Source organism: Semicossyphus pulcher, unplaced genomic scaffold (genome assembly GCF_022749685.1).
Source record: "Semicossyphus pulcher isolate SPU_LCO1_2020_fin unplaced genomic scaffold, fSemPul1.0.p SCAF_13, whole genome shotgun sequence".
NCBI classification, from domain to species: Eukaryota; Metazoa; Chordata; class Actinopteri; order Labriformes; family Labridae; genus Semicossyphus; species Semicossyphus pulcher.
Genome location: NW_027211637.1, coordinates 24368025 through 24379820, shown reverse-complemented (window position 1 = coordinate 24379820; position 11796 = coordinate 24368025). Strand labels below are relative to the sequence as shown.

The 11796-nt window shown below is 39.0% G+C and overlaps 1 protein-coding gene across 1 annotated transcript in view; it reads left to right on the top strand.

Annotated features, from left to right (window-relative positions):
* Positions 1 to 4484: 4484 nt before the first annotated feature.
* LOC138589271 (microphthalmia-associated transcription factor-like) overlaps positions 4485 to 11796 on the top strand; it is a 31511-nt gene continuing 24199 nt past the window's right edge. The window contains exon 1 of the mRNA XM_069659480.1: positions 4485 to 4635. Coding sequence (XP_069515581.1) covers positions 4532 to 4635 — 104 coding nt within the window. The 5' untranslated portion in view covers positions 4485 to 4531. The remainder of the gene's footprint in view (positions 4636 to 11796) is intronic.

The window sequence follows — 11796 nt, the reverse complement described above, 5'->3', positions numbered from 1 at the left end:
CCTCAGTTATGGTCACAACTAACAAAAAATTACAGTCTAACAGAAAACAACATCCAAGTGTGTAAAAACAACGTCCTACGAATTCTGACATCAGCAACACAAATAATAAATGACACTAGCATGTTTAAAACATGAACAACAAACTTAACAAACACTTTCAGTCAAGTCCAAAGCATGATGGGAAACAAGGCTCGATGGGCCTTCGCTGCAGTATATTTACAAAAAAGATGTATAGATTATGTTGTTGTTTTTTTAAACAATGATTTTAAACTCAACTTTAGAATAAAGTTATTACCTCATTTTCTCTATAAAAAAGCTGTGATTTAAAAAGTTTTTACAGTGTAATCTATTTCCAGGGACCATCTACAAAGTAACACAGACTATATGACAACATGCATGGCTGTGTTTTTTAGTGCACCTGTGTTCGGTTGAGGTAATGTATCTTAAAATGCTTTGTTTGATTACTGTGGATTTAATGTAGTATTTTAGCACCTTTTGTGCAAATATTTATCATGACCGACTTTTCAGTTGGTAGTGGATTCCCGACAAGCCAGTTAACAGTTTTTTTTTGTGGGTGTATTTTAAGGCCTGCTTGGATGCACAGTATTTACACAAAGGATTTTTTACAGACAGGATCTAAGTGATGAAAAAACACAAGCTGCTAAGAAGGAGGACGTATTTAGCATGTGAGACAACTGACAAAACCAGTTCAAACAATATATGACTACCATCAACAGCTGCAAGAAATGACTCAATAACTGAGTCTGAGGGTTTTTTTCACCATAATAACAGCTGTATCCAAAGCCACATTTAAAAGAGCTTACAGAAGACAGTTAAAATTTTCATTAGTTGCAAAAACTTATTCTATAAAATGTTTGTCCCTGTTGGCTCTGGTTATATTATTATGCCACCAGTCCAAGTTTATGTCTCTTTACACATGAACACCTTTGACTTGTGCAGTTTTAAAGACACAATACTGCTGGACCTGAACCAGATCACTGGTGTGTGTTTCACATGTGATATTCATTTCTGCTCACGAGTGGCGGTGCCCCTGAAATATTCATTACTATCTTTACATTTGCTCGGCTGGTACATTTCCAAAGACACACTCACACCAGCCTCTTTAAAGTCCCCCAAAAATACATTAAATCCTGTTACACACATTAATAATGAGATGCCCAATCAAAGGATAAACTTACAAACTGCAGTATACCATTAAATGATTCATTAACGAGCTCTATTAGCTCTGCTGTATGTCCTCACAGTCTACAGTAAATGCTTCAGCCTGTCAGCAGAGCGAGGCTTCCCCACCCCCCTCCTCTGCCTCTTGGATTTCTGACATCAGACATGAATAAGTATCTCATTAAGATCCCCCAAAACCATCTGCCCAGTGAGTCTCCTCCTTACAGGGAGATGCGCTCATAAACAAAAGAGTGGGATTCCCTCATTACCCTCGTTACCCTCATTAGGAATTTAATTCCTCCATCAATGGCAGGCTTTAGTTTTTATACATTCAGGGAACTGGGATACAAAAGAAAGAGGTTTTTTTTGCTATAAATAACATAAGAAACTGTTACCACATTTATAAATGTTCAACAAACATTCAACAGTACTAGCTTAAAGTTAGAAAGAATGCATTTAAATGTCATGCTGTGTGTTGCTTTTATTTCTTTGGAATCTGCAGAATATTATTGCAAACATAGAAGAAAATGAATACACAGAAAGTTCTCTGCAAGACGTGTGTATTTTATGCATAGGCCTATTTAATGTGTGTGCAATTGCTTGACAGTCTCCATTTAAGCATAGTCAAATGCAGCATGGCAGATGCTTTATGCAAATGAACCCACACCCATAACAGCAACTGACATTGAAAGAGCCGAACATTAATCAGAAATGTCTTTATCTGAACTGTCATGCAAAAATACTTTTATAAATTGGAGTTTTTCACTGAGATTTACAAGCAGCTTATTGCTTAATAATTCCTCGAAAACACATTAATGCATCCTTATTGTAGCTTACATATATAGCTAAAATATGTATTATAAGTCAAGGGAAAAGATGCATATTGTGCCTAACTTTCCAAAGAAAAAGAAACACCACAGTTTGAATTGTAACTAGTAACTATTTGTTATGGGAAGTGGCAAACTGGGTCTTCTTCTTTCTTATCAAGACAAAGCCCTCGATAGATAACAGCCAATGTAAAAGTTCACTAATGTGATCAACACCCGGACACCTCTGTCTCACATTTCAGGATCTTGTTTTGACTCCTGAAACAGGAAGTGCTGTGTTTCAAACGGCTGCAGGTCACTGCTGATCAGCTGACAGGCGTCTTTAAATAAAAGACAACAAAGTAAAAACAATAAAGCGGCTGTCTGTTCACACCTGAGCTGAGGCGTTCCTCTGCTATTGTTGGCCTACATTACCTACAGTTCATGCTCTGTGTTATTTGCCAGTAATGTTTGCACTGGCTGTCATGGCTTATTAAATCTGCACAACACTGTGTAAACGTTGCTGTATTGGCCTTTGTAATTATGTCCATGTCTTATCTCGTGGCACACGGCCAGTGTGTCCTTGGACATTCGCTGTCAGTCTCCAGCACTGCTTCTGTGAGCTGCAGCCTTCATGCAAATGTTGTGATAGGAGTGAGCTGGATGTGTAAACATGGGGGTTGTTGGAAACTTCATGAGGTGAAAGTTCACACAATAGATTTTTGTTGCTCCTGTCACTCGGGAAATAACACATACAGCTCTTGAATGCTCTTATAGTTTGAAAATAACCGTGATATATTCGTAGGTTGCAACCAAATCATGCAGAACAATTTAAACCAAAGTATGAATTATGTTTACATTTCACCCACTTAAGGAATTACAAAGGGCATTGTAGTCTGCAAACTCTGGGGGCCTCACTCAGCTGGAGGCCTTGGGTAATCAGTGCCACCATTCACGCCACAACACCACCCAGAATAATGTGTGTTGTCTGGTCTATTGTTTGTCTGGATCTGTTTCTCTTTGACTGAATGTGAAAACCCTGCAGGTCCTGAATAATATCTCCTGCTCTGACTGTAGCTGAGTGCACAAACACTGGAACAATTCTGGTTATGTTTCCTACTCTGTATGTGTATGTCCTTAGTTATCATGATGTCATTATAGACCCTATTTTTATGGATTTCTTTACACTCTGTACTTTTCTGCAGAAGTACACTTGCATGATATTTGCATTTGTAAAAAGCAGACTTAAACCAGTCCAGCAGGATGAGGCGAATGCAAATATTGAACTTGAATTTCCATTTTGTAATAGAAAGTGCCCCCCTTGGGCCAACAACATTAACTTTCCTGGCTTTATACTGCCCCCAAGTGGTGCATAGAGGGAGTTCAATGAGGAGACCAAACTTGGTGAGCAGAGAGCAGCAGAGTGAGGGTGCTGAAGAGAAGAGCAGCTGCAGAGTAAAGTCAGGCTCTTCTGTGCAGGTAGCAGAGGGAAACATGAGGGCCTACAGAGTGTACAGGAACACCTGCATGAGTTTTAAAATTTACGGAATAAAACGTTGAAAGAAATGCAAGATTTAAGCAATAAATTATGATTAATGCTGCTGCGCAGGTGTGATTTTATGATTGTTTTTTTAATTGACAGTACAGATGCAAGGTGAATGCAACAGTGATGCATCATATCCTGATGGAAATCCTTTTTTATGATTGATCTCGACATCATCAGTAGGTGATTCATACTTGGGCATGTAGCTCTGAAAGCCACGCTATCCAGTTTGACCCCTTGAGCATGATCATTATAAAAATTGACCATTTATTGATTTTGTCCTCTCATGCAACACTAACTGTGCTTTTCCACACTGAACTAGCTTATATCAGAGTCATGTTGCCTGCATTATTGTTTAACACAGGGATGTGGTTGAGCTTTAATTCTAATATTTTTTAACCTGATAATATATATTTATTATTGTGCTACAGTCAGGTGTAAATAAATAATTTAAAAAATATATAAAATTCAATAAATGAAATAAAAAATAATAATAATAAGGGGAAAATAAAAAACAATCTAGGTTTAAAATAAAACAATGATAAAATACAATAAATAAATAAAAATAAAAAAGGTCATAAAGTTAATTATTCCACCGTTTTTCAGCTGCCATTCTATAACTCAAGACAACGATAGACAGCTGTACGCTTTAATCAATAATCATTATGAAAGGAGAATAAACTTTATCACACATGAGTTTCACTTAGGAGCAAATAAGGCTGTGTAAAAATACTCTGGGATGTTGCAGCCAATGAAAACCACGCTGACACTGACAGCCGAGGTGCATTCTGGGAGCTGCAGTTCGGGCGCCGCCTGTAGCCCGTTAGCAGCACCGTGCTCGCGGCTGTGGAGAACTACAGAGCTCCGGGTCCTGGACAGAGGCGGCTTGCGTTGACAGCGGTTGTCGGTACTGACTGAGCGAAGTACGGCGGCACAAATATCGTCTGCCTGCGTGTTTTTTAAAGTGCTTTAACGTTTCTAAAAGTTGACACCTGCAAGCATGCAGTCCGAATCGGGAATAGTTCCCGACTTCGAGGTTGGAGAGGAGTTTCAAGAGGAGCCTAAAACGTACTACGAACTGAAGAGTCAACCCTTGAAAAACAGGTCAGTTGTTCAGCTGAGGACAGTTATTTCCCACGCTGAAGCGGTTTTGGTGTTAAGGTGATAATTAAGCTGCAGACTTTCTGAGTGTCCAGCGTGTCCAGTGTGTCCAGTGTCCGTGCATGTGTGTTGTTTCTCTACTCATGTTGCTAAAGCTGGAGCTCTGCAGTGGGATTCAACTTGCCACCCATTCCTTATGGTTATCCTGCTGGCATGAAGTTATGCAACACTTGGGTGTTGTCTTGTCAACATCAACTTCAAATATTAGCTCTGAGAGGAGCAGACAGGTCAGTTTGAGATGCTGCTGCTCTGCCTCACTTGTCTTGATGGTTGATGTAACTCATGGAGCTCATGGGCGGGTTTGTTTTTATATGGATTCTCCTGAAAAGCTCTCTGTAAATATCTCTGCGTGGCAGTGAGCATGGAAAAATGTTACACTGCCTTATGCAATTGTTAGTTTGACTTGTCACATAATATTATGTTGCTGTTTAGTTTAGGAAGTTCTGGTTAAAACCATCTATAGTGGAAATAATACAGATGGATCTTGAAGTGGAGGGCTTTTGAAATACACTGTAAAAAATACTGTAAAGAAACAGTTAACATAATTAAAAGCTATTTAGAGATCTATTAGTGGAAACAAAACTCATTCTGTTAAATCAAGTTATAGACATCTTTTGAGATACCTTCTAGAGAAATTGCACCAAACTCTGACAAATCAAAACTTGTTCATATAATAAAATTAGAGATGTCCCAATACTATTTTCTCCTTCCTGATACTGAATCCGATATCTTGACTTGAGTCGCTCCAACATCCAAGTAGCCCTCTGATACCTTTGCGAATAAATATATTTACATAATTTTGGTGGAAAAGCATTGCTGACATTTTGCTAGCTTTGGCTAACGTTGTTTGTATTGGTTTTATTATCATAATATGATGATTGACCTGAAACCATTTTTTCGGGGGGTATTGGATCAATGCTTTGACTAACATACCTCCTGATACCCGGTAGTGCAATTTTATCTGTAACAGAGGAACAAGTGGATTTAAATGTTGCAGCAATCAGTGGCAATCTTTCTACAGTAATATGTTTAAGGACATAAACAGAAATGCAGTGACTAATAACAAAGCTAATTTCAGCTTTGGGAGGTTGAGGCCTTAATAAAAAAACTAGTTGAGTCATGTCTATGGGTCAGATGTGAACTTTAATAATTTTTCTGGGAACTGCCCAGTCAGTGTACTGTCTATGTGTGTTTGTGTATGGTTTCTTATTCAGATGCTGTCATGGCAGTAACATTGCTATTAATCTGTTCAGGGAACTACAGAATTGATTGAAGCAAGTTTAATATTTTTGGAAAAACCCTTTCTTGCTCAGGGTTGAGGAAAAGATGGCCCATTACATGTCTGTCTGTTAAAAATGAAGCTAGAGCCAGGAGACAGTTAGCTTAGCTGTACATAGAGACTGGAAATGGGGAAACAGCTAGCTTAGCTCTGTACAAAGGTTACAAAATGAACCATGCGACAACACTTCTATAAAAACTACATGTCTTTTTTACACTTAATTGTTTGTAAATTAAAACAAAGACTATACAGGGAGTGAGCTTTAAGCTGCCAGACAAGCTGTTCCCCTGAGCTAAGCTAACTAGCTGCTTGCTGTAGCTTCATATTCAGTGGACCGCCATGAGAGTGGTGTCAATCTACTCAGCTAACTTACAGAAGGAAAGCAAATTAAAGTTTTACCAAAATGATGAAAAGAAAGAGAGTGTTAATTTAGTGACCTGTAATAATCTTTAGAGATAATTGTTGCTTTTTTGAGTTACCCAATGCACGCAGAACGTAGACAAGTAACAGAATATTTTGATCTCTTACAATCACCAAGTTTATTTGAGGTTATGCAGCAACAACGCAGATCTCTTTTCTGGGTGATTTTGATGCATTATAAAACACTTTAAAGCTGTGATATAACAGTGAAGTTGTGAAACTCACCACTTTGCCTGTGTGAGGATGACGACGGTGATGACGACAATACATCTATTAACAGGATGGTGTCTGATTATCTGTATTTTGTGTCTAAACGTCTGTAATGTTGTTTAGCAGTAGCTTCATTGTCAGGGTGAGACATACAGAGGACAGTACACCACTGTGTGCAGACAGAGCTCTTATTGCAGGCGGTCGGTGGATTCCTGTTATTTCTTCCCCCTCTGGCTCTTGACATTTTGTATCAGATTTTAAGTTTCTCTCTTTTTCTCTCAATCCACCTAAAACACAAGTTCAGAAAAGGGGGAAAGACAGTCGGTACATCTTGTGCAGCCCTGAACCTTTAACCCCGTGGTGCATTTTTTAAGCTAATTTCTCCATTAGGTAAATGTCATTACACTGCTACACACACACTGGCTGAATCCGAGCTGTGTTGGGTTGTTGCAGGCCGAGCAGCGGTCCCGGTGCTGGTTCTGGATGATCCCAGATTATTTAATTTCACAGCATTTCCTTTGGAATATGTGAAGTTGTCTGAGCAGTTGTGTCACTTGAAGGTATCCCACTTCCTCTTCCCATCACATGAGGATGACCCAGCATAATAATAGTCACGAGGACTGCGTTATGAGACATAGTTGCGCAAAATGGCTATAATTACCGTGATTGATTGATGACTTGTGTGATGTCTTGCCATGTTAACCCTTACTCTATTTCTAAATGTGAAACCAGAAGTGTGACCAAACGAAATGTCACTTTAGTTTTGCTGTCCTTGTAAAAGTTCGACAGCTCGCTCAGACTGCTGCAGACGATGTGGCAGACTCCTTGTGCCTAATATAGATGTGAGACAGGCGCTGAAGCTAGTCGTCTATGCAGTGTAAATAAGATGTACAAATTTAGCAGTGGATGTGTTAAATCCCAAACTGAGAGTTAGAGGATCGGGGGAGGTTTTTGCACCAAGCTTGGCATGCGAATAATTGACAAATATTCAGGCAAGAAATCAATTTAAGATGATGTCTTAGAAATGTAAATCAATAGAGTAAATTTATTCCTTGTAAATTAAACTGGTGACACATTTGTTGTATAGGAAAATGAGACTTTTCAGACTAAATATCTGTTGACCACAAATATCTTCTATCGTAAATGCTTTAATTTCACACAAGTTAACCTTTCAAGTGTAATTAAGTACTAATGCAAGAGCTCTGACATTAAAAATGCAAAGTTTAACAACAAAAAATGTTTAAAGTGAAATAAAAAATGTAATTTTAATCCTTTTAGATCACATCCCCGGTAATATTGTGCATCTATTTGACAATATAGGCTAAAAAAAATTACATAAAATCCATTTGTTCGTATTCTTATATCAAAATTCGATAATTTTTTCTTCCTGTAAAACAAAATATCACGTGTGCTCACGTAAGCTAGGACCAACCAATTTCAACCAATAATATCATGACATCCACCTGTCAATCAATCTGCAACATTTAGCCGCAGAGCACCAAGAACGCTCGGTCAGTTTGCTAGCTACTGCGCTGTGGAGAACGTATGTCTACGCCCACTTCTCAACGATCAAATCAAATCCCTCTAATGATATGTCCCGCCTACATGTCCAGTTTCACTCGGAAATACGTCACGATACGGAAGCTAGATACTCTCGAAATGCCGTTTCATCTCGACTTTAAAGGGCCAGTATGTACGGAAGCCCTAAGCGGACAAACATCCATACATTTTGTTTACTCAATTTTTACGTGATTACGAGTAAATTAAAGTTGTTTTCTCAAGATCTCGACTTATTTTTCATGTTATCTTGAGACAACAAAGCTGGTTTTACCATGATAACGGATGAATTTATCAAACAAAGATACGGTGGTGCCTCATTGTTATCTTGAGATAATGAGAAATAAGTGGAGATTCTGTGAAAACATTTGTAAATAGTAAGGTAAATCAAACATATGTACACATGTCCGCTTTGGGCTGAATGTAATCTTCATAAAGTTGTTTCATCAGCGTTTATTGACCTTAAAAAAGGCGATTGGTTCGTCTTCAATGGAGTCTACCATGTTGCACCGTCACGTTGCTATGGTAGCCCAGAATAGACAAACCAAACTCTAGCTCCAGAGAGGGCCATGTATGTTGCCCTACACGCTTGAAGGGGAGATAGGTGCCACTGGCAACCTCAAATCTAGATGCTACTAAAACCAACACACTGGTCCTTTAAGTAGAGATCCAGTCTACGAATGTGGTCAGACATTGTTACAACTTAAAATGCCAGTCAGACAGTTTGCTACAGCCACTCATCTGTCACTATTCACCGAGTGGTGAGGTTAAATACTCAGTCGTATGTTAATAAGAATGGCCTGGTGTCAGACTTCTAAAACACATTCAATTTACTACAATATCAAAGACATGCTTTGTGTATTTATAGTGCAGTTATGTTTTAAAGTTGTATCAAGATTTGTGTTTATGAAATTGAGAATATTATTACATTTAGGAATCATATTCAAATAATTCAATAATATTTCTAAATAAAAAAGGTAACCGCAGTCAGGGTGTGAGCTGAGTCAGGGGTTGGAGGTTATGAGAGTTGGTGTTTGGAACGGCCTGTTCCTGTGTGGAATCCCGGACAGAGATGCCTGAGAGGCCAAACAGTTTCATCTCTGATTTAAGACGGAGATAAATGACACGCACAGGTGTTGTGGCCCGAGTTAAAGAAGGACAGAACGACTCGCTCTGGATTCACGATCACTTCCTCTTTGGCTTTTTTGAAGCTCATGTGTGCTTTACACTTCCACCCTGGAAAATCCTCACCAACTTTGGACTTTTTATAACACTTTCTTTACTTTATGTGTGTCAGTTTGCGTAATATATGACCTTTGTCAGCCTCTGTTGGTGGCCAGAAGGGACTGCAGCAACACTTCAAACAAAGCACTTCCTACACAGCAGGAAACATCCTCTGATCCTCTGAGGCCTGAACTATGAGGCAGGACTTGGGATTAGGGAGGTAACATAACCTTCTCTGCAGAAGGTTATGTTTAAGGTCACAAACCGTATAAAAGAGCCACCAACCTATTCTCTTTATCCAGTAATTCGGGGTATAACAGTTTGGCTTTGTTGGAGGAATTTTTACACGAGACATATTCATCATGCTTTTTATGTTCTCATCCTACAACAGAGACTGACCGAAGCACTCGGGGAGTTGTTCTACTCAGAAAATATGATAGTAAGCCCATACTTTTTATTAAGGGTGAAAAAATAGGGCTGAAACTGTCATACACGCCACAAGAACACATCAAAGCAACACAGTCATTTAATGGAGTACACAGATGTAATTATGGTCAGATCTAATGGTGCCTTTTTAATGAAGCAGGGACATTATAGTGTGTTTGCACATTCAGACTTCAGTCTTTTTTTGCAAGCTTCTCTTTGCATTTGGAAGTCGCCCTGTGTTGCTTTTACCCTGGATTATATGTCAAGCTTTGCTCTACATTTGTAAGATAAACTGCTCTGGTGCCTGTAGATTTGTCCTTGTTTGTGATTGGTCATATGCTGCCAACACCGTCAGTCATGTTTCAAGACATAAAATTCTCTGCTTGAAATAATAGTGTCTGATATGTTTTTTCTGCAAAATACATTTAATTACCTTGTCAAAATCCTCCCAAGGCATTAGTAGTCAATAGCGGAGATGTGGACTTGAGATTTGGTGACTTGGACTCAAGTCGACTCAAGTCGCTGTTTTGATGACTTGTGACTTGACAAAAAATAAATGACTTGAAACTTGACTCGAGGCATGATGACTGATGACTTGCGTGTGTTCATAAGTTTGAATGTTAGCTGTTAAATATAAAATGACAAAATTCAATGTTGTCAAGTTTCTGTCTAACTATCAAGTATGTACGCAGCGCAAACTGGGAATCATAAATGGTCGACTCAAAAAGCTCGGCATGTGATTGTCGTGATTGGATGGCTAGCTGTCAGTCCAACTCCTCGCTATGGCAACACGCAACATCAATGCCCCCACGCTACCTGATGTTTTTTCCCCAAAGAGAAGCCTCATCACTCGTACATCATGGCTGCGTCTGTGCCAAGATAACACAGATACAATTCATTGCCATACTTTTTTGAACAGGTTATATAAATTGGCCAATAATATCATTATTAGACGAGCTACTAACACCTTGTCTTTGCTCTTTATTAAGACCGGATACTACAGGTAAGAGTGCTGGATCTTGGGTGGAAAAAAAGTGACTCGACTTGACTTGACTCGACATAACCTGTGTCTTGACTTGACTTGCCCAAGAAAGAATGACTCGAGACTTGCTTGAGACTTGGACCAAATGACTTGACACTTACTTGGGACTTGAGCAAAGATGACTTGGTCACAACACTGGTCAGTAGTGAGTTAGCAAAAATTCTGATGACGGTTACAGCTGGCTCGCGCATTGCTGAAGTGGCTGCCATAGGTTGCACATAATGATATGCATTATGTCCATTAACGGGATCGGCTCCTGAGGTTTGTGACGTCTCAAACCTGCCAATCTGAAAACGCGTTGTTCAGCCTGTCCTTGGTACACTGCAGTTTAAAAGCAGACAGGCCCAGCCGTGGAGATGACTTCTTATGTTGTCCCTGATATGTCTTGTAGCACATGAGATGTTTACAAGGTTAAACACTTGATTCTCACTGGAGGGGGTCTTTAACAAGTTTATAACCGGTTTAGTGTGAACTCTCAGTGCAGTTGCTTTTGTTTGGTCTGGTGAAGCAAGATAACAAAAAGATATCGTTTTGTAGTACAGGCCTTGGATCCTTCAGTGCGACCTGTTAGTGACACAGTGATTATGTTACACTATAAAAACAGAAACGGTAGCTTCATAATGACGTCTGATGCTAAATATGGTAGGTGGATAAACTGACTGCATAATGCCTGTGTTGTCTATTAAATGTCAAAAAATAGTGAAAAATGACCCTTAAAGTCGAATGTGTCTTAATAAATGTCTTGTTTTGACCAAGAGAATCCCAAAGTATCTCAGTTTTGTTATTATGCTCGGTGATTATCTTTTAATCATGAATAAAACTGATTCTCTCATCTCTTATATTATGTATTTATGGGACTTCATTGGCAGCTTTCTGTGTGAACAAGGGCCAGCAGAAGCTTGTGAAAGAGGGTCAGCAGCTCCATAAAACCCTTTGGTAGTTTTCA